Source organism: Babylonia areolata, chromosome 1 (assembly GCF_041734735.1).
Source record: "Babylonia areolata isolate BAREFJ2019XMU chromosome 1, ASM4173473v1, whole genome shotgun sequence".
Classification (NCBI taxonomy): domain Eukaryota; kingdom Metazoa; phylum Mollusca; class Gastropoda; order Neogastropoda; family Buccinidae; genus Babylonia; species Babylonia areolata.
This window is the reverse complement of record NC_134876.1, coordinates 13079213-13097902: the sequence shown is the minus strand read 5'-3', so window position 1 is coordinate 13097902 and position 18690 is coordinate 13079213. Positions and strand designations below refer to the sequence as shown.

At 39.3% G+C, this 18690-nt stretch overlaps 1 protein-coding gene across 2 annotated transcripts in view; it reads right to left on the bottom strand.

Annotated features, from left to right (window-relative positions):
- Positions 1-209: 209 nt before the first annotated feature.
- Positions 210-18690, bottom strand: part of LOC143279803 (acyl-CoA Delta-4 desaturase-like) — a 38151-nt gene continuing 19670 nt past the window's right edge. The window contains exons 7-12 of one of the 2 annotated variants that reach the window (XR_013054955.1): positions 16890-16966; positions 12984-13081; positions 11520-11699; positions 9038-9163; positions 5343-6056; positions 210-5295 (exon numbers count right to left, since the gene is read on the bottom strand). Coding sequence is in view for 1 of the 2 variants with exons in the window: in XM_076583991.1 (XP_076440106.1) it covers positions 6008-6056; positions 9038-9163; positions 11520-11699; positions 12984-13081; positions 16890-16966 (530 nt within the window). In the remaining variant the exon portion in view is untranslated. Of the gene's footprint in view, positions 6057-9037; positions 9164-11519; positions 11700-12983; positions 13082-16889; positions 16967-18690 lie in introns of both variants that reach the window. The other variant, XM_076583991.1, reaches the window with a different exon arrangement.

The following is an 18690-nucleotide window of genomic DNA, read 5'->3' as shown; positions in this document are numbered from 1 at the left end:
TCACAAAGTATACACGAATCTCAAGACATGGGTTGCATCATTCTCATGAGTTCCTGGTTACGTAGGCCTTTGAGGTTAATTTCTCCACCCAAACTGCCACAATGCAAGATATGAAGCAAACTTTCCTTTCCAGAAGTTGGAGATCACTTAACTTGCAAAGGAAAAGTACTTTCTATATAAATCACTCTTCACACAGTATTGGACTTCCATTCCAGTTTGCTATAGTTTATTTCAAATATACCAGTACAAACAACAATGTCAACACAAGACAAAAGTGAAAAATGCAATGTCTTCAAAATTCTTATAATCATTATTTTATCTTCTTATAAAAGCAATAAACTTTGGAATACCCTGTCCACTTCAAACTGTGACAGCGACAAGGTAAAGACACATACCAATTCTAATCATAGACAATGGATTATCAGGGTGCAATGGTGAATCTATTGTGCAGCTTCACCTGCAGAGCCCAAATGCATTAACACCACTTAACAGCAGAGAAATAAAAATGTGGATTTGTAATCTCCAGAATGGAAGACAACTTTCCATTTCAGTGATGTGATTGTTAGATTTAATACAACTGGTTTTGTATGTTATGGTTGTTTTTTTTTCGTTGGGAGAGGGGAGGAAGGGGCAAGGGGTGTTTTCTGTCATAACATGGCTCCTGCTGCCACTTTTCATTTTCGTCAATTTCTAATCAAATATGGCATTCTGGGGCACTTTGGTATGTTTTGCAAAAAGTGTCACCCTCAGGAAATGAAATTATGATTAATGAATGCAGACCTGTGAAAATCGATTAGATTAACATTGCCATACACAAACAACCCAACTTTAGAGAACATACACAAATAACACAACTTTAGAGAACAAATACCACGCACAAAAATGGTTTTAGGCATCAAGGTAACAAATTAAAATGTCAAGCTTCTGTTGTGTGCTAAACAAAAGGACTAGTTTCACTTCTCTACAAAGCCCAATGTCCAAAACCATGGGAGATGGTCTTCCAGCAAAGACTAGAATATTAAGCCAACCTTTTGGTTTTCAAATAGAAAATTTTCAAATTGAAGCAAAGAACTAAGAACATGCATTCTATCCATCTCTGACAAAAAACTCTTTCAGAGCAAAACGCACTCCTCCTGATACAAGACAGCAGTAGTTGCTTTTTACTTCAGACAATGGTCAAATAGCAGTCTACAGTTTACAAAACTTCTGAGTTCCATTTCCCATTTTGTTTGAATCCAATTTCAGGACAGCCGAAGATCACTTTTGCATTAAAAGTTGCTCCCCAATCTTATAGCCATTTCTTGTCCAAGGATGGAAACATCGGGATGAAATCCACAATACCTTCTTGACCTAGAGGAAACCTACTATTTGTCATTTCTTTAGCTGGAGGGAATATTGATATTCTGCAACAGAATCTGCAGCTGATCCATACTTTATTTTACAATCAGGAAATGTCTTCCTATTTTCCTTCACTAATGTTCTGCAAAGACTTCAAGTGAAACGAAATCCAAAGGAAAACAAGAGATCAATGTTTACTGAGTGAGATTCAATTATGAGTTCACTTAATTGTGTTATTGTTGATCCAAATCCATGATAGCTTGAATTCATTACAGATACAGTCAGTATGGGATAATCATGGCAGCACTCAAAAATTCCACTTCATACAATATATGCTATTCATGGGCACATGACAGTATCAAAGATTCCACACAGCAAAGGCCAAAACACACCAAACAAAACTGTACAAAGGCATCAAGTCTCAATCATGCTTTAAACATTTCCACAAAAGGAAGGTTTTCTTTGTTTTTTTTGTTGTTGTTTTTAACATGCTGTATCATGTTCCATCAAATACACTAGATTTTGACTTTCAGTTAAAATTATGGATAAAACAATACTGAAAAAAACATTCAGATTTTAAACTGTTTACCAGGTCACGGGGCAAAGCCAGGTCTTAAAGCAGAAACCCACAGAAGAAAAAACTCAAACACCTGTTCAAATGCTGAAAACATTCTTCCATGAATATGTCTCACTCATCTGTTGAGTATGCATGGGTGGGAGTATTTCCATATTACAGATTTGCATGTTGACATTTGAGCAAATCACACAAAAAAATCCCCATTATTTTACTTTCTTCTAGTATTAACATAAACACTTTGATAAAGCAGGTCTGTGGACCTTGAACACAACATTACACAGATTATGGGGCTCCCACCCATGTATCTGAGCAAAAACATTTCCAAAATGGTAATGGTCCCCTGTGATGAAATGTGTTCAACAGCTGCTCAATGTGTCACTGGCAGAAGAAAAATATGAGCACAATTCTAAAAATAACTCTCCTCACAGTGATAATCAGCCTAATGCACAATTTGCTTTTAACAAAGTGGTGAAAACTGGCCTACTTTAGTAAACATTACTTCTCAAACAAAAATCTGAATTACATCATCAGAGTTCTATAGCATCTCACCAATAGTGTGGCTTTAAGGACCCTGTACCTAAACATAACACACATGTTGATATTTGTTTAAAATCAGTGACCAAACCAAGTGTTGGGGATGGCCAGTTGAGCATGTTTGGATATGCAGTTTGAAAATATCACTGTTCATATAGGATACTGTTTGAAACAATGAAATCGAAGTCATTTTCTCATTGATGAACGAGCTATTCATGGCATTTCTTTGTCAGAACTGTCATGACCAGGTGATCAGTATGCAAAAGACAGTACACACACAAATGCGCAAAAACACTCATAAATACATGTGCACACAATAATTTTTAAAAAATCCACCATGAGATGTTAAGCTCAACCCACTGACTCTCCAGTGCATCATTCCTATCAGCTGTTTGGCAAAAAAAAATGGATGGAATTGGTTTCAACAGTCACCCAGTACACATTATGCAGAAGAAGAAAAAGAAAAAAAGAAAATGGATGGAATTCGTTTCAACAGTCACCCAGTACATATGATGCAGAAGATCAGTTTCAGTAGCTCAAGGTGGTGTCACTGCATTCGGACAAATCCATATACGCTACACACATCTGCCAAACAGATGCCTGACCAGCAGCGTAACCCAACGCACTTAGTCAGGCCTTGAGAAAAAAAAAGAAAAAAAAGGGTGAATAAATAACAGATAATAATATGTATAAGGCGCAAAAACTTGATGAAGTCAACTATAAGCGTACATAAATAAATAATAATTATTAAAAAAAAAAAGTAATAATAATGATAATACAATAATTTTTTTTTAAAAGACAACAATGATAAATATGCAAATAAATGTAAAACATGGAGACACATTCACACATACACCCACATATGCATAACTGATATGCACCAAACACACAATTTCACAGATATGAAAGCACAGTCAAATACACATAAACGTACATAAGCCCCAACACACACACATTACCCTGCACCTCCTCTACCCCCCTCCTCCACACTCATTTCTAGGCTACGTATCGCAGCTTCCACGGCACACACACACATGAACCCTTACTTGTACAAGCACACATACATATGCCCATATCCCCCACCCCCAACCCCACACACATATATACAAAGATATATATATGCATATCCGCACATTCCAATATTCCATTGCTCCCACAGTGTAGGCATGCATACACACATTCCTCATCATCTACCCCCACCCCCCACACACACACATAACTCTCCTGACACTTGTGTACGCTTACACCCTCGCGCATGCACAAAAAAACACACAGACCCACACACACACACGCACAGAGGCTGCCACTGACTGGCCACAAGAGGGATGGGAAAAGATCTGATGTCTAGTGTGTTGCTCAGTCTATTGTATTTGGAAAAGCCCACAGACTCTGTTCCATTTAGAAGAAATTTGCGCAATGTTGGTTTGGAAATGATGCCGATATTTGTTTGATTTGCAAAGCATCGTGCTCTACCTTTCATGCTAGACTTACGGCCGCTCCCTCTTTCTGCCTTTATTTCTTTGAGGCAATTGATGGTGTGATGGCCTTGTACCTGTTCTTTTTGATATTCTTTAACTTTTCTGAGGATTTCCGATTTTCCTAGATGTAGGCCGCTTGTTGGTGTTGCGTTACCAGCAAGTCTGTCAGCTCGCTCATTTCCCTTAACACCTGCATGTCCCGGGCAGTATGACCATGTAAGCTTTTTAATCTGAAAGTTGCGCATTGCCTTATGCCACTCTGGGCTTCCCATTCCATTTTCAATTTTCTGTATGAGCTTCATTGAGTCGGCTAGAATCATGGCATGTTGGTTTCCGGGCATATGGATGGATGATAGCCACTGGAGGGCATGTGTCACAGCTTCAACTTCCATCGTTGGGCTGGAGGTTGTGACTTTGTAGGCAGCATTCTCTTCCCTAATTGTTTTTCCATTTTGTTTCACAGTGAATCCCCAACTGGATTGGTCTTTGGTGACTGAGCCATCTGTGTATATGATGTCTTCTTTATTGCAGAAGAAAAAATGGATGGAATTGGTTTCAACAGTCACCCAGTGCACATGATACAGAAGAAGAAAAAAAGAAAAAAAAAAGAAAAAGAAAATGGATGCAACTGGTGTTGAAAGCTGCCCAGTAGACATTATCATTCAGGAAGAGATCGCAATTCACATGGAAATGGAACATGACACTTGTGTTAATACTCTTCATTCAAACACTCCTTCATTCAAACTTGGAGATTTTCACTTTTGATTTGTGAAAACTGCCACATTTGCATATTATGTGGATACAGATTTCCATGCACAACAAAAAATAAAAGGATCAAGATTAACAACTGTATCACAGATCAAAATTTTCCTTGCATGAAGAAATAAAAAAAAAAGAAAGAAAAAAGCACTGCTTAAAAAATGTGACAAATGATTTTTGATGTTGTACTGCTTAAAAAATGTGACAAATGATTTTTGATGTTATGTTTAAAACTTCACACCTGCCTAAACCCTTCAAAAGATCACAGCAAGTCAACACGACAGCTGTCCAACAAAAAACATGTCCAGAACAACCTGTACATACAGACTACACACATGTATGCATTTTAGCATGGCGCTGACGTTTTCTACCATAACATTAATATACAGTGTTTTATTCCCCCTGTTCTAAAATCATAGAAACATTTTAGACAAACACTAAAATCCATCACCAGTAACAAGACTTTCAAATATCACAGATGAGTCTGGGGAAAAAAACAGTAACTGCAACAGGCCTTTCTATGCGGGACATAAAGAGGAACCCAACAAAGGATGATAGCATTCCGTCTCCTGACCTTTCAGTCCTGGTGCACAGTATTCAAGAATTCACCTGGATGTTCAAATATCTGGACATAGTCACAGTATTCAAGAATTCACCTGGATGTTCAAATATCTGGACATAGTGTGGGGAAAATTTGGAGACCAGGCTCCTGCTTTCCATCATGTGATAACAGGTGTAAAGTCCCTTTAGATCATTCTGTATCTGCAGACTGCATCTCAATCTTTTTTTTTTTTTTTTTTTTCAAACTTTATTTGCACTTTCTTTTGTAACTGCCATTTAAGCAACCACATTCTTTTTTTCTTTTTTTTAAAGAAATGATGCATGTAAGATGTATTTGATTAACCTGCCAAATGTTGACACTGATAATGGAATATAGGTTTTAATAAATAATTAGTATTTATATAGCACTGAATCTTGTGCAGAGACAAACCAAAGTGCATTCTTTCAAAGGTTCTCTTGCATGATGTCCAGATACACACTGAAAATGTTTGTCTTATGACCAAGGCTCTACACTAGTTGAAGGCTCTGTCACTGACTGAAAAACATGAGACAAAACACCCCTATCACTTTCTAAGGTTTCTCCTCTGTGAATAACAGGATTAGAAAAATATACTTGAGCAATGAAATACTTCTGTTTCCTCCAAACTGGAGGATGAAATATATAACACATTCAATTTCTTTCAAATCTCAAAATGTTGTAGCCCTGCAGATGTTAATGACAGGTTTCTGAACTGCCAACATTCCCTCCGATGCGTCTGCCTTATTCATGGTAAGCCTCGTACCAAATTTCTCCAGATTTCTGCAGGGACCTGAAAAGAATAAATCACAGGTACCATTATATGAACCCAAGATGCAGACAGTCAAACAGTGGCACAAACTATCAAACACCAGAATGTAAAAGGAAGCTTTCAGTACAGTCACAGTCCCAAATGTAAAAAAAAAAAAAAAAAAAAATCACACGCACACACACTGCAGCAGCAGCATTATCATCATTCTTCATAAGTTAAGGAAAACAAGAACTGTCCCAAATTGTGTGGCCTTCCATGCCCTGCTCTTTCCCCTCCCATCTCCATGCGTGTTGAGAAGGAAGGTGGCAGAATGGTTAAAGATGCTCAGCTCCCACTATAGAGAGTCTATGAGGGTGTTGGTTCGAATCCCGCTCTCACCCTTTCTCCCAAGTTTGACTAGAAAATCAAACTAAGCGCCTAGTCTTTCAGATGAGATGATAAACCAAGGTCCCGTGTGCAGCATGCACACTACTGAACACCAAAGCAACTCCTGTGGTGTATGGCTCATGGTGACCTAAGGCTCCATTCACACAGCCCAACCAGCTGCCATCAGCCTGACACACATCAGTCAGACACCGCCACTACTGTCACGTACAGCACTGTCCAGGAAAAATAATCAAATTTTATTGGGATTCATGCAACTGTTATCACTGAATAGTCGTGTCCCTTGGGCCAGCCATCTGTCTCACCTGTCTTTCTGAGACAGATCTAAAAAGCTGGCTGGAGACAAATGGTGGCCAGTGTGAATACTCATCACTGGTACCCATGGCAGGAAAACACAAAATAATGTGGAAAATTGTTGGCCAGGCGCTGTCTGTTCAGCTAGTGGTTGGGCTTATTGTGAACATAATCCATCACAGCTTTCTGAGCACTGCAGTCAACGGGCCTGACATTGGAGTGGCAACAAAAAATATGTTGAGCATTACTTTGAAAACCATTTCACCTGAAGTGACAGCACACACATTTTTATTTTCTCAGGTATATAAAGATTCCTTGCTTTCTTCTTTCATTTGATTTTCAACTTCAAGATGATATTAACCTAGTCCTTGGTCTTCTGCTCTTAGTGAAACAAAGGCACAAAACTTCAAGGAACTGCTGCATGGTTATTTTCTTCAGTTTGCATGCAGGTAAATAAGAGGTGCAGAAAAACAGATTCCAAAACTTCCTCAATAAAGGATGTTTCATGTCTGTTCATTTGTCACAACTGTGAAAGAAAAGTGCAAACACAAATAGTTTTCATACAACACAAAAGCACTGTAATCTCTGCCATTGCTACTGTGTATATACTTGTTAACTCTCTCCGGACGAAGGAATGCTCACGCATTCCTACACAAAACGTATTCAGATTCGGACGAAGGAATGGAATAGCACTCTCCGAAAGTAAAATTCCATCATGCGCTGTACACGTGATTTTGTGATTAGCCAAGCAGAGTGCGCTATTCTGGGTCACTCCACAATCGAACAGTATGACTGGTCAGCCTGGGATGTGTGGCCCATCTCGCACACACGCTGACAAAGTCACTGACCGGTCGTCTGCTCGCGTGCCAGCCTGTTAGCAAAGCGGGCTCTTCTCAGAATGTTGTGAAGCGAAAAAGGCAGTGACGGCAACGTTTTAGGGTTGCCAAAGTACTTGAAATGCTACAAAGTGAAGGGTTGGACATTGAAGAGGTGGATGATGATGAAGAAAACGAATTTAATGCAGAAAGCGAGCATGGGTATGGTGATTCGGGGTGAAAAATTGGCAGTATTTTCTACATATGGCAAAACTAAAAATAAGATGAGAAATTTGAGATTTTTTTTTTATATGTAATAGCTCAAAACCTAATAAACCAGTTCTGAAAGTTTCATTTTCTTACACAGTATTTTGTATTTTTTGTAATTTTTTTCCCAAACCCTTATAAATGGGCCATCTGTGGGGAAAAGCAAGGGAGAAAACTTGTCCCGAGTGAGTAAAATGAAGGTTCAGTGTTTACTGTCATCTGTATGTATGATGGAACAAGAAACCTAATTTTTCCTCCTCAGACTACATCTGACTGTGGTCTTCTTGCAGTCCTATTCCTATAGGAAGCTGTGCAAAGATCTGATTAAACTGTTCATATCCTAACACAACTTACACTAAACTTTATTTCCAACTCCACAGGAGACATCACAATGACAAGTGTCAAGACACATCATAGTTTTATTTCATTACAAAAGCAGCCTGTGTTTCGAGAATGGCCTCAGTATCCTGAAACGAGGTGCTGACCCAATGCCAAATAAAATGTTGCTTATATATTTATTCTATTTGCTTGGAAGCTTTTCCAAGCATAACTGTATGTTCATATTTTTTCCTTATTGAAATACCTTTGTATGCCTGTTCCTTTGCAGCCCCCAAACTGCTGATTTACCAGTCATCATTTTGATGTACCAAGTTGTATTTGTTAAAATCACACTAGGGTCTTACCCATACCCCTTCCCATCATGGCTATAATAAACTGCTGACTCTGAACATGCACAGTGCATAGAAAACAACTCCATCATGCAAAATAGACGAAAGGAAACTACAAGAAGATGATCACTTTCATTAAGGAGCTTCAAAAGCATGCTTGCCTCAAGTTCTCGATGCACTGGAAATTCTGCAAATGTCTGATGGGAATAGAATGAACTGGAGGTAAAGAGTAATGATACTCATACAAAGTGCTCTTGCTGCATGTGTACCAGATATAATCTGGGCACAGAAAGAAAAGTTTTAGTGAAATGTCAAAGCATGCAGAAAAGGGAACAAGACAGCAAAAGGAAAAGAGATTTAACTTCCGATCAAATGAAACTTCCTTCACATACACTGAATACATGTAAGCTGTATTGCATGTGGAGAACAGATGAATCAAAATTCCCTCCCTTGGTACAGATTTTGTTCCCTTTACGTCAAATGAACAAATCTCACTGGTCAATGAACAGCTGATGTCTATGCTGATAACAATGCTGCTGACACCAACAAAAAAGACAAGACAGAAAATACTTACCTGACAATGTCGGCCCATGCAGTGAACATGGATTTACAGCGGTAGTTGACGCCATATTTCTTACAGAGGGACTCAACCAGGGGGGCCACTTTGTGGTAGTGGTGTCTGGGCATAGTCGGGAACAGACTGCAACATTCACATTTCCTTGTCACTTGCTGGTCAGTACTCAATGGCCTGACGTATATAGCTACTTTTTTTTTTTCTTTTTTTTTTTTTCTTTTTTTTTTTTCTTTTTTTTGTCACTCAATTTTAAGCTTGTGCTGTGGAATAAACTAATCCTGTAAGTTTATACATTCCAGATGTAATGCAGACATTTTACACTGACAATGACAAAGAAGAAGAAACAGAAAATAACGAACATAACACACCACAAAGTGGATAATAAATCAGTCAATGACTGAAAAAATGAAATTTCACAGAAATCTCCCCAAATCTCAAACATTTTTCATTGACAGTTCAGTTTTAACTTTAAAAAAAAAAACAAAAAAAAAACAACAACCACAAACACTGGTAAAAATGAAATAATAAGTCTGACTGTCTGGTGTATCTGTCAATGAAATGAAGTTACATGTTGATACATCAATTTATATGTTTCACAAACACATGTCAGTCAAATGAGTAAGAAAAGATAATTCACCAATGAAACAGTTTCACTAACATTTTTCCATTCATTTTCTTAAACTGTATTTACTGATGCTATGTGTCAACTCCTTCACCAAATCATCAGCGCTAATGCTACTGACATTCAAGACAACTGATCTAGTCTGCTATAAAAACACATTCAGAACAAAATAATAATAATCAACAACTATGCATTTACATAGCACTTACCCTGTGCCTCTAAGCACATTAACAATACAGATGGTATGAATAAGACCCAGAAATATAAAAACTATGTTAAGATACACTATCCTTTGTGAGTTTGTAACATCACTCAACTCGCACATCTGTTCTGTCTCACCCTTTGCCCCCTACTCCACAAAATGGCACACACACACACATGTGCACAGAAACAATCTGGGTAAGACGGATCTATGATTCAAGATCTATAGTTGAAACTATTTTTTAACAGATATGGTAAACCGTTTAAAATAAAATTTGAAAAGAAATTAATAATGAAACAGTGTCAGATATCTGAGTACGAGATTTCCAAAACCAAGGTCACTAGTGCGCAAATCTTTGGAAAACAAAATCTTCACTGATGGAGCCAAATCATACATAATTTTTTGTTTTAAAAAGCCAGTCACATATAAATCACAACTTTTGACACGGTGAATAACAAATAAAAACCTTTTCCAGTAAATTACAAAACAAAACAAGCAGAGTTCTATCTGTGTGGTCTATCAGGCTCTTCATCACAATTCAGTACATGCATTATATTGTATTGTATTGTATTACTATTTGTCAACAGATTACTCAAAGATTCAAGCTGTACTCCCAAGGGAGAGTGGATCGCTACTCTCAACTCACTCTGGACGAATAGTTTTCTCCCTTGCTTTTCCCTCCAGACAACCCATTTGTTAGGGTTAGGGAAAAAAAATCACAAAAAATACAAAACATAAAGTAACTGAATGAAACTCACTGTACTTGACCCACTGACCCCTCTCCTCACATCATGTGAACGCCCACCACCCTCCCTCTTCACTGCTCTCAGAAGCTGAGTCACTATCAGTACCTTCTTGCTGGTAGCTTTCTTCACTACATATACTTTATTCAATGTCTTCACCATCCTTGTCGATGTCGAAACCTTCAGTCTGAAGCATTTCAATCACTTCAGCAGCAGTAGAAGCCGCTGTCGTGATCTAGTTTGCTAAAAAATTTCCACCTGTATCGCCTGCGACACCACTTTCAATATGTGTGCAGATTAACTTGTCGTGTGGGGTCCTGAACTCGCTGGCTCGCTGTGGAGTGTGTTACAAAATCTCACGAAGAAACTTTCTATTCGACCCTTGACATGTTCGCAATGCCCAGTGTAGCTGCGATTGTTATGCTACCCCATGAGGAAAACGTGGAAAATTTTTTAATTGTTGAAACCGCTATAGAGTTCCATCGTCCGAAACGCTACCTTATGTCAGGAACGCTATAGCGTTCCATCGTCCAGAGTGAGTTCATCTATATGCCTGCAGTTCAAGAATATTTCTCCTATCAAAGTGGGATTTTCAACAGAATTTTCCCCAGGGACAACTCTTTTGTTGCCTTTGGTTCTTTTACATGCACTAACTGCATGCTACACATGGAACCTCAGTTCATAGTCTCAACCGAATGACTAGCATCCAGACCACCACTCAAGGTCTAGAGGTTGGGGGAGAAAATACTGCCAAGTGTGGGATTCGATCCGGTGTGCTCAGACTCTCTCACTTACTTGGTGGACACATTACCACTGGGCCAGCAAATCAAATGATGATGCTTAGAGCCTCGCCAAATACTAAGGCACTGGGCCACCACTCCACTCCACATAGACAGCCATCCAGGAGCCACTCACTGGTGTTCAATCTGATAGTTGAGGTGGCCCGAGAACCAGTCGTTGAAGGCGGTGGAGGTGACGTTGCAGGTGGTGTTCAGCTGCAGGGTGACCCAGTCCTCATCGCGCCGGTCTCGACGCACGTCGTGGGGCAGGTGACTCATCTGGGTGATCCACACGAACCAGTGGCTCTCCACCATCCTGCAACACCACAACACACTGTACATCACAATGCACCTCCAGCACTTCACAACTCACATCACAATACGCCTCAAACACACTGTATATCACAACAAACCTTCAATACACTGCACATCAACACCTTACATTACACACCTCAAACACACTGTATCACAGCAGGAAGAATTTTAACATTTATAGCTAACACTGGATCACGTTTTCAAAAAAAAAGATCCAGCACCAATCTGAACATTTACACACAATGGGCCTTTCATAAACCAGACTGCAGTAACCAGCAAAGCATCAGCAATAGGTCTACTAATGGGTAAAAAGGAAAATGTATCAGAGCAAAACAATACCAATGTTTTATCTAAAGCAAAACATAAAGCACTTCCTTTCTTGTTAGGAAAACTAAATCTGAAGCCTCTCTCTCTCTCTCTCATACACACACACACACACAGAGTATGTTTCTGTCTTACTACAACTACTGCTATACAGCCATCTCTAAATCTTGCCGCACCACACACAGTGCTTGCAAATCTTCAAAAACAACATGGAGTGGATACTATCATCTCAACCCACTTACAGTAAAGCAGCTGGAAACAAAAGCTGATGCAAAACTCTGAAAAAATTCTAAGAACCTAAAACTGAGCAATGACTTTAACTTTAAAATCAAAGACCTCTCAATTTTTTTGTCGAACAGTTTGTGACTGACGCAATAGCCGAGTGGTTTAAGCATTGGACTTTACATCTGAGGGTCCTGGGTTCGAGTCACGGAAACGGTGCCTGGTGGGTAAAGGGAGGAGATTTTTCTGATCTCCCAGTTCAACATATGTGCAGACCTGCTAGTGCCTGAACCCCCTTCGTGTGTATACGCACGCAGAAGATCAAATACGCACATTAAAGATCCTGTAACCCAAGTCAGTGTTCAGTGGGTTATTGAGACACAAAAATACCCAGCATGCATGAACCACGACAGTCATCGGCAAGTCAATGTTGGTCGTGTAACGGAAAGAAGAAGAAAAAGATTACATGTAAACAAGACTCCCATCACCCAACCTAGCACAGTATTCTTTGACAGACTTCTTGGTGATTAAAATATTTCACTATCAACAATGTCTGGACAAATGAATGCTTCAGTACTCCTGCAAACACCACAACTCTTGGATAAAGGAACATTATTTTTACTGTTAGGGCATTACAAATACATGTGAAAGAAAAACCATTAAATAGCGCTACGGTGACTAATGCTCATTTATTTGCAGCGGCAGCTGACACGGCAACAAGAAATATGTCCACACGTACCTGGCTGTCATGTAGAACATGAAATTGCCAAACACTCCCAGAAAACCAGCAAAGAAGTAGTGGAGTCGAACAAAGAATACAACAGTCATCAGCAGATCCTGTCCAACACCAGAAGTACATGTGTAAATACTCTAAATCACATTTTGTACAAACAATAAATGAATGAATAAATAAATAAATACCAACATACATAAAACTATATCAGTTTGAACTGTAAAACTATGGTTTATGAAATACAAATTATCAACTTTTTAAATTATAAACACTAGAAAAGAAAATTCTACTGTCTGGCAGAACCTGCTCCCAAAACTCTCACCGTCTAGTTCCACTCTTGCCAACCAGCTTAAAACAAGGACTGAAAGTGACAAGGTACCACACATTCAACATCATCTGGTGCTGTATTTAAATCTGTTTTTCTTGCTATTTTATCACTCATCTTTGTTTTTTTCAGGATGTCACATTCCAAGCAATATTCATTGCTCAATCAGATATCAACTGATGATAGCTGATCTTACAGTAGTTAAGCCTTTGATACAAAATTTCTACATAAAAAATATTGCCATAAATAGTACAAAACCAGCAAAAGAAATCTGTAACATGATCACTGAGTACTCTTTCTTAACATCTGATAGTTCTGAACGTAATTTCATGGGCAGCACATCCAAATGTGTAAATATACACAAAAACAGACATAATGTGCAGTTAAGCTCCTGATGCTAGCTCAGTGTGATTGTAATATCTAAATGTGTAACATTTCCAAATATTTCTGTGAGGAAAGTACATGAAAGCTTGCTTTCACATTCTATATTCAATTTTCCTAAAGTAAACAACATTCTGAAATTTATGTTTTCATACTCTTAATTCAAATTCCACAAAGAAAGGTTTCTCAGTTTCTGTTATCTGTATACATTGTAAGTGAGCTGAGGAACAGTTCAATAGTTTAATCAAAAAAAAAAAAAAAAGATTTTGTGTGTGTGTGTGTGTGTGTGCATGTATTCATGTGTGTATGTGGGAAGACTGGGGGACTGTTAAGTACTTGCAGTTTAAACTCAGGAGAAAATATTCGTAAATGATATTTACATTAAGCAATTCCAGTTTAAATTAATGAAAAAATCTTTGAAAATGATCTTCACCAATTACATTTTTATATGTGGAATAACACTGCAATTAATGCACTGATTTCTTTTTTTAAGGAAGACACAAAACATGTCAATCTGCTTTTCACGATCAACTTTAAAATGTAAACACAAGTTAGACAAAAAAAGCCTCACATGCATGCAAGCACACAAATATATGTGACACTGCACATGAAAATCAAGGATAAGTCGCAACCACACATTTCACGCTACACGCTGTGAAAGTGACCAAGGGCTAAAAATATCAAATTTCACTTTTTCATATATTCACATTCTTTTATGTTTTTTCTACTATGTCCCAAAGTATTATATACAAATATAAAGAAATACTACTTTATTTTAATGTTTTCCTGTTGGGACATGAGAGTAAACTTTAGGAAATCAGCGAACTCTTTTGCCCCACTTTCGAACACAATTTCGAACAGAAAATATTGTATGTCAAGCGTAAGAACATAACCTCCAGGTTGTAAACAGTCTCTAGTCCTATTTCCAGACTGTTCTCAATCAGTTACTTTGTGTTTATGCGTAGTAATTCAAAGTTTTTTGTGAGACCGCATGATTTGAGCGACTTATCTATGACAGACACTGGCCGACGCTCAATTCATCAATGCTAAAACTCTGATCGCCGGCTTCAATTATTTCCAAAAGTAGCACGCTTGTACTGTCTATGTCTTGATTTTCAGTGCTCTCCGTGTTTTTTGAAAGCCACAATAATTGCCTAAAGCGGGTGACGGTGATTGTGTTTTGCGAACACGAAGGACAATGGCGATGCAGAAACTGACCGGAGCTGTTGTCGGAAACGATGGATTTCACCTCGCCAGAACTCGTTGAAGCAGTGACAGAATACTTTGGTGATGAAAAATCATCAGAAATCAATTATTTTAGCAGTGACAATGAAGAAAACCAACCTTTACCGGAGGAGAATGGGGATGAACATGAAGACAGACTCCGGTAAGTTTGCTTCGCCACCATCATTCACGAAGCTTTCGCTTCGAGTTTTAGTTTGACGCGTTTTAAAAATTTTGTGAACTAGAATTACTTACACGAAAGGAATAACGTGTCGTTTGATTACTGTAAATGGTAACCCGACTAGTTGGAAACATCCACCTAAAAGTAGTTAAACAAGTGACAATGTTGACAAGTGGATGCTATTTTTAGTAACAAACTGACAAAGGCAAAAGCAGCAGTTGGGAAAGCCCGTAACTACCAGTCAAAGATTATCAATAATCATGGCATGTTTTCACATTTACTGAAGGTGTTTGAGACATTTCACAGTCTATAAGTCTGTAAAGGAAACGAAGAAATGTATAATGCATTTCAGATGCTTGAGAATGTGTAATCAAGTGTTTATTTGTGACTGTAATTTGTGCAGTCATTGTCAGTGTGTGTGTGTGTGTGTGTGTGTGTGTGTGATGATTGTGTCAGCCTGTGTATTGTCTGTGTGCATACATGATGTTAATTACATACATGTGTTTATATGCATGTATGATTTCATGATAGTGTTTGTGTGCATGTGTGTGTGTGTATGTGTGTGTGTGTGTGTGATTGTGTCAGCCTGTGTATTGTCTGTGTGCATACATGATGTTAATTACATGCATGTGTTTGCATGCATGTATGATTTCATGAGTGTGTGTGTGTGTGTGTGTGTGTGTGTGTGCTAACTCTTTTTATGTATGTCACTATGTGTGTTTATGTATGTGTGTATGCTTGATTATTTCTTATTATTATCAGTTTCATATTTGGCAAAATTTTAATCACTACTTAATTGTACTTTGTAGGTCTTACTTACTGGATATCTTTTCACCTATGGGACTCCAGGAAGACCAAAGAAAACCAAAAGAGGACAAGGTGCACAGAATAAACTTCACATGTGATTCACTGACTGAATTGTGTTTCTAAAATGTGTGGATAAATTTGGTGAGTACTATTATGATATGCTTTGTTTTGTATCACCTGCCTATCTTCAATAACGGTGTTATACAGGTATACTCTGGTGTGTCACCACAGGGGTAGCACAGATATAACACATGTATACAAGCCATCTCATGCAGATCAAAGGTCATACATTCCTGTACACTGTCAGAAAGTTTGGAGTGATTCTGATTAGTAGTTTTTTTTCTACTTTTTTTTTTTTAAGTGTGAAAATGCGAAACATCGCCCATTTATTTCTCAGTGTTTACACCCAGTGAGCATGATTTTGGGATAATATTTTGACTAAACAACAATTATTTGGTGATACTGAGTGCATTTCCAAAGTTCTCTGAGTCTGTCTTGACAATTTGGTACCAGTCACTTGCTGCTGAAAATTCTTATGAAAGAGTTATAGCAATGTGAATGTTCCCAAACTTTAAATCCAATTTTCTCAGAAGTTCATCAGCGACCGCCAAGAGACTCAAATGCATGTATCTCAGAAACTAATAGATAATTGAATTATGTTTTCTGTGTCTTATTCAGAATTCTCTCTACTTTCAGATAAACCTATTATCTCATTTTGTGAATTTTGACCCTTATCCATGATTTTCACGTGCACCATCACATATATGCATTCACATACACCAATAGCCTTCATTTTCAAAGTGACAGTAACAAGATAATGTTTATCATAAGCAGCACAATATGTCAAAACAGCTAAATGAACTTCAGTGGAGTCAACATAATCCAAATGAACCTCACAATATGATGGCACATTATCAAAAGCAAGCCTGCCCAATTAATGTTTCTATTCAACTATCCTGACCCATGTTACATTTACTGACGGAATACTACTCACCAAGTAGTCGCGACGCTTCACACAGAAGTAGAGATTTTCAAAGTGGAAATACAGAGGCAGCAACAAGGGAGGTCCCACTGCCAACAGAAAGCACACACCACTCCATAATCAAGTTACAATAATTCACTCTTCAAAGACATCTGAATCCTTTAGTTGACACCTGAATCCTTTAGTTTCTACAGCTTCGACTGGCATCCTTTGAATACTGAAATGTAAGCTTAACTCCCACAATCACTCTTTCACACATACTCTCACCAACACACACACAATCACACACATACACACTCTTTTATTTATTCTTTTGCATTCACAATCACCAGCAAGCAAGCAACCCCTCTCTGTGATACAAGTCATGATTTAACACAGTTATTTCCAATGATGGAAACAAAATCAACCATGCTGAGAATCATTCAGGGTTCAACAGTGCCTGTCCTGGTTCAACATATGTAGGACACTCATCTACTAAGCCCCAGGACAGGAATCACTTGGTCACTGAACCAGACTGAGCGAGCCTCTCCCGTGGAGTGGAGAACACCACGTCCCTGCACTCATGGTTCCCAGGAATGGGTCAACACTAATGACCTTGACAAAACTCACCATAGGCATGTATGTGAGGGGCAAAGTAAAACTGATGTTACCTGATCTTGACAAAACTCATGTCAAGCATGTGAGTGTGGGGTCGAGTATAACTGAGATCACCATGAACAGAATTTGGCACAGTTTTCTTTTTTTGATGCTTCTATTTAGGAACTGGAGGTGCCGTGGCATAATCAGTTCGGCATTTGACTTCTGTTCCAGTGTTCATCACTAATCACAGTTTGATGCCCCGTTTCAGTAAGGTGTTGCATCGTCGGGAAAGGTACTTTGATTTTTCTCACTCCACTAAGGTGTGAATGGGTACCAGACTTGGGTTGGGGCCAAGGCCTCACCTTCCTATGTCAAGGCCCCACCTTCCTATACCAAGGCCTTCCTATGTCAAGGCCCCACCTTCCTATACCAAGGCCTCACCTTCCTATACCAAGGCCCCACCTTCCTATGTCAAGGCCCCACCTTCCTATACCAAGGCCCCAACTTCCTATGTCAAGGCCCCACCTTCCTATGTCAAGGCCCCACCTTCCTATGTCAAGGCCCACCTTCCTATACAGGCCCTAGCCAATGTCAAGGCCCCACCTTCCTATGTCAAGGCCCCACCTTCCTATGCCCCCCACCTTCCTATACCAAGGCCCCACCTTCCTATGTCAAGGCCCCACCTTCCTATACCAAGGCCCCACCTTCCTATGTCGAGGCCTCACCTTCCTATACCAAGGCCCCACCTTCCTATGTCAAGGCCCCACCTTCCTGTGTCAAGGCCCCACCTTCCTATACCAAGGCCCCACCTTCCTATACCAAGGCCTCACCTTCCTATACCAAGGCCCCACCGTCCTATGTCAAGGCCCCACCTTCCTATGTCAAGGCCTCACCTTCCTAAGTCAAGGCCTCACCTTCCTATACCAAAGCCCCACCTTCCTATGTCAAGGCCCCACCTTCCTATACCAAGGCCCCACCTTCCCCTTCCTATGTCAAGGCCCCACCTTCCTATACCAAGGCCCCACCTTCCTATGTCAAGGCCCCACCTTCCCATACCAAGGCCCCACCTTCCTATACCAAGGCCCCACCTTCCCATACCAAGGCCCCACCTTCCTATGTCAAGGCCCCACCTTCCTATACCAAGGCCCCACCTTCCTATGTCAAGGCCTCACCTTCCTATACCAAGGCCCCACCTTCCTATGTCAAGGCCCCACCTTCCTATACCAAGGCCCCA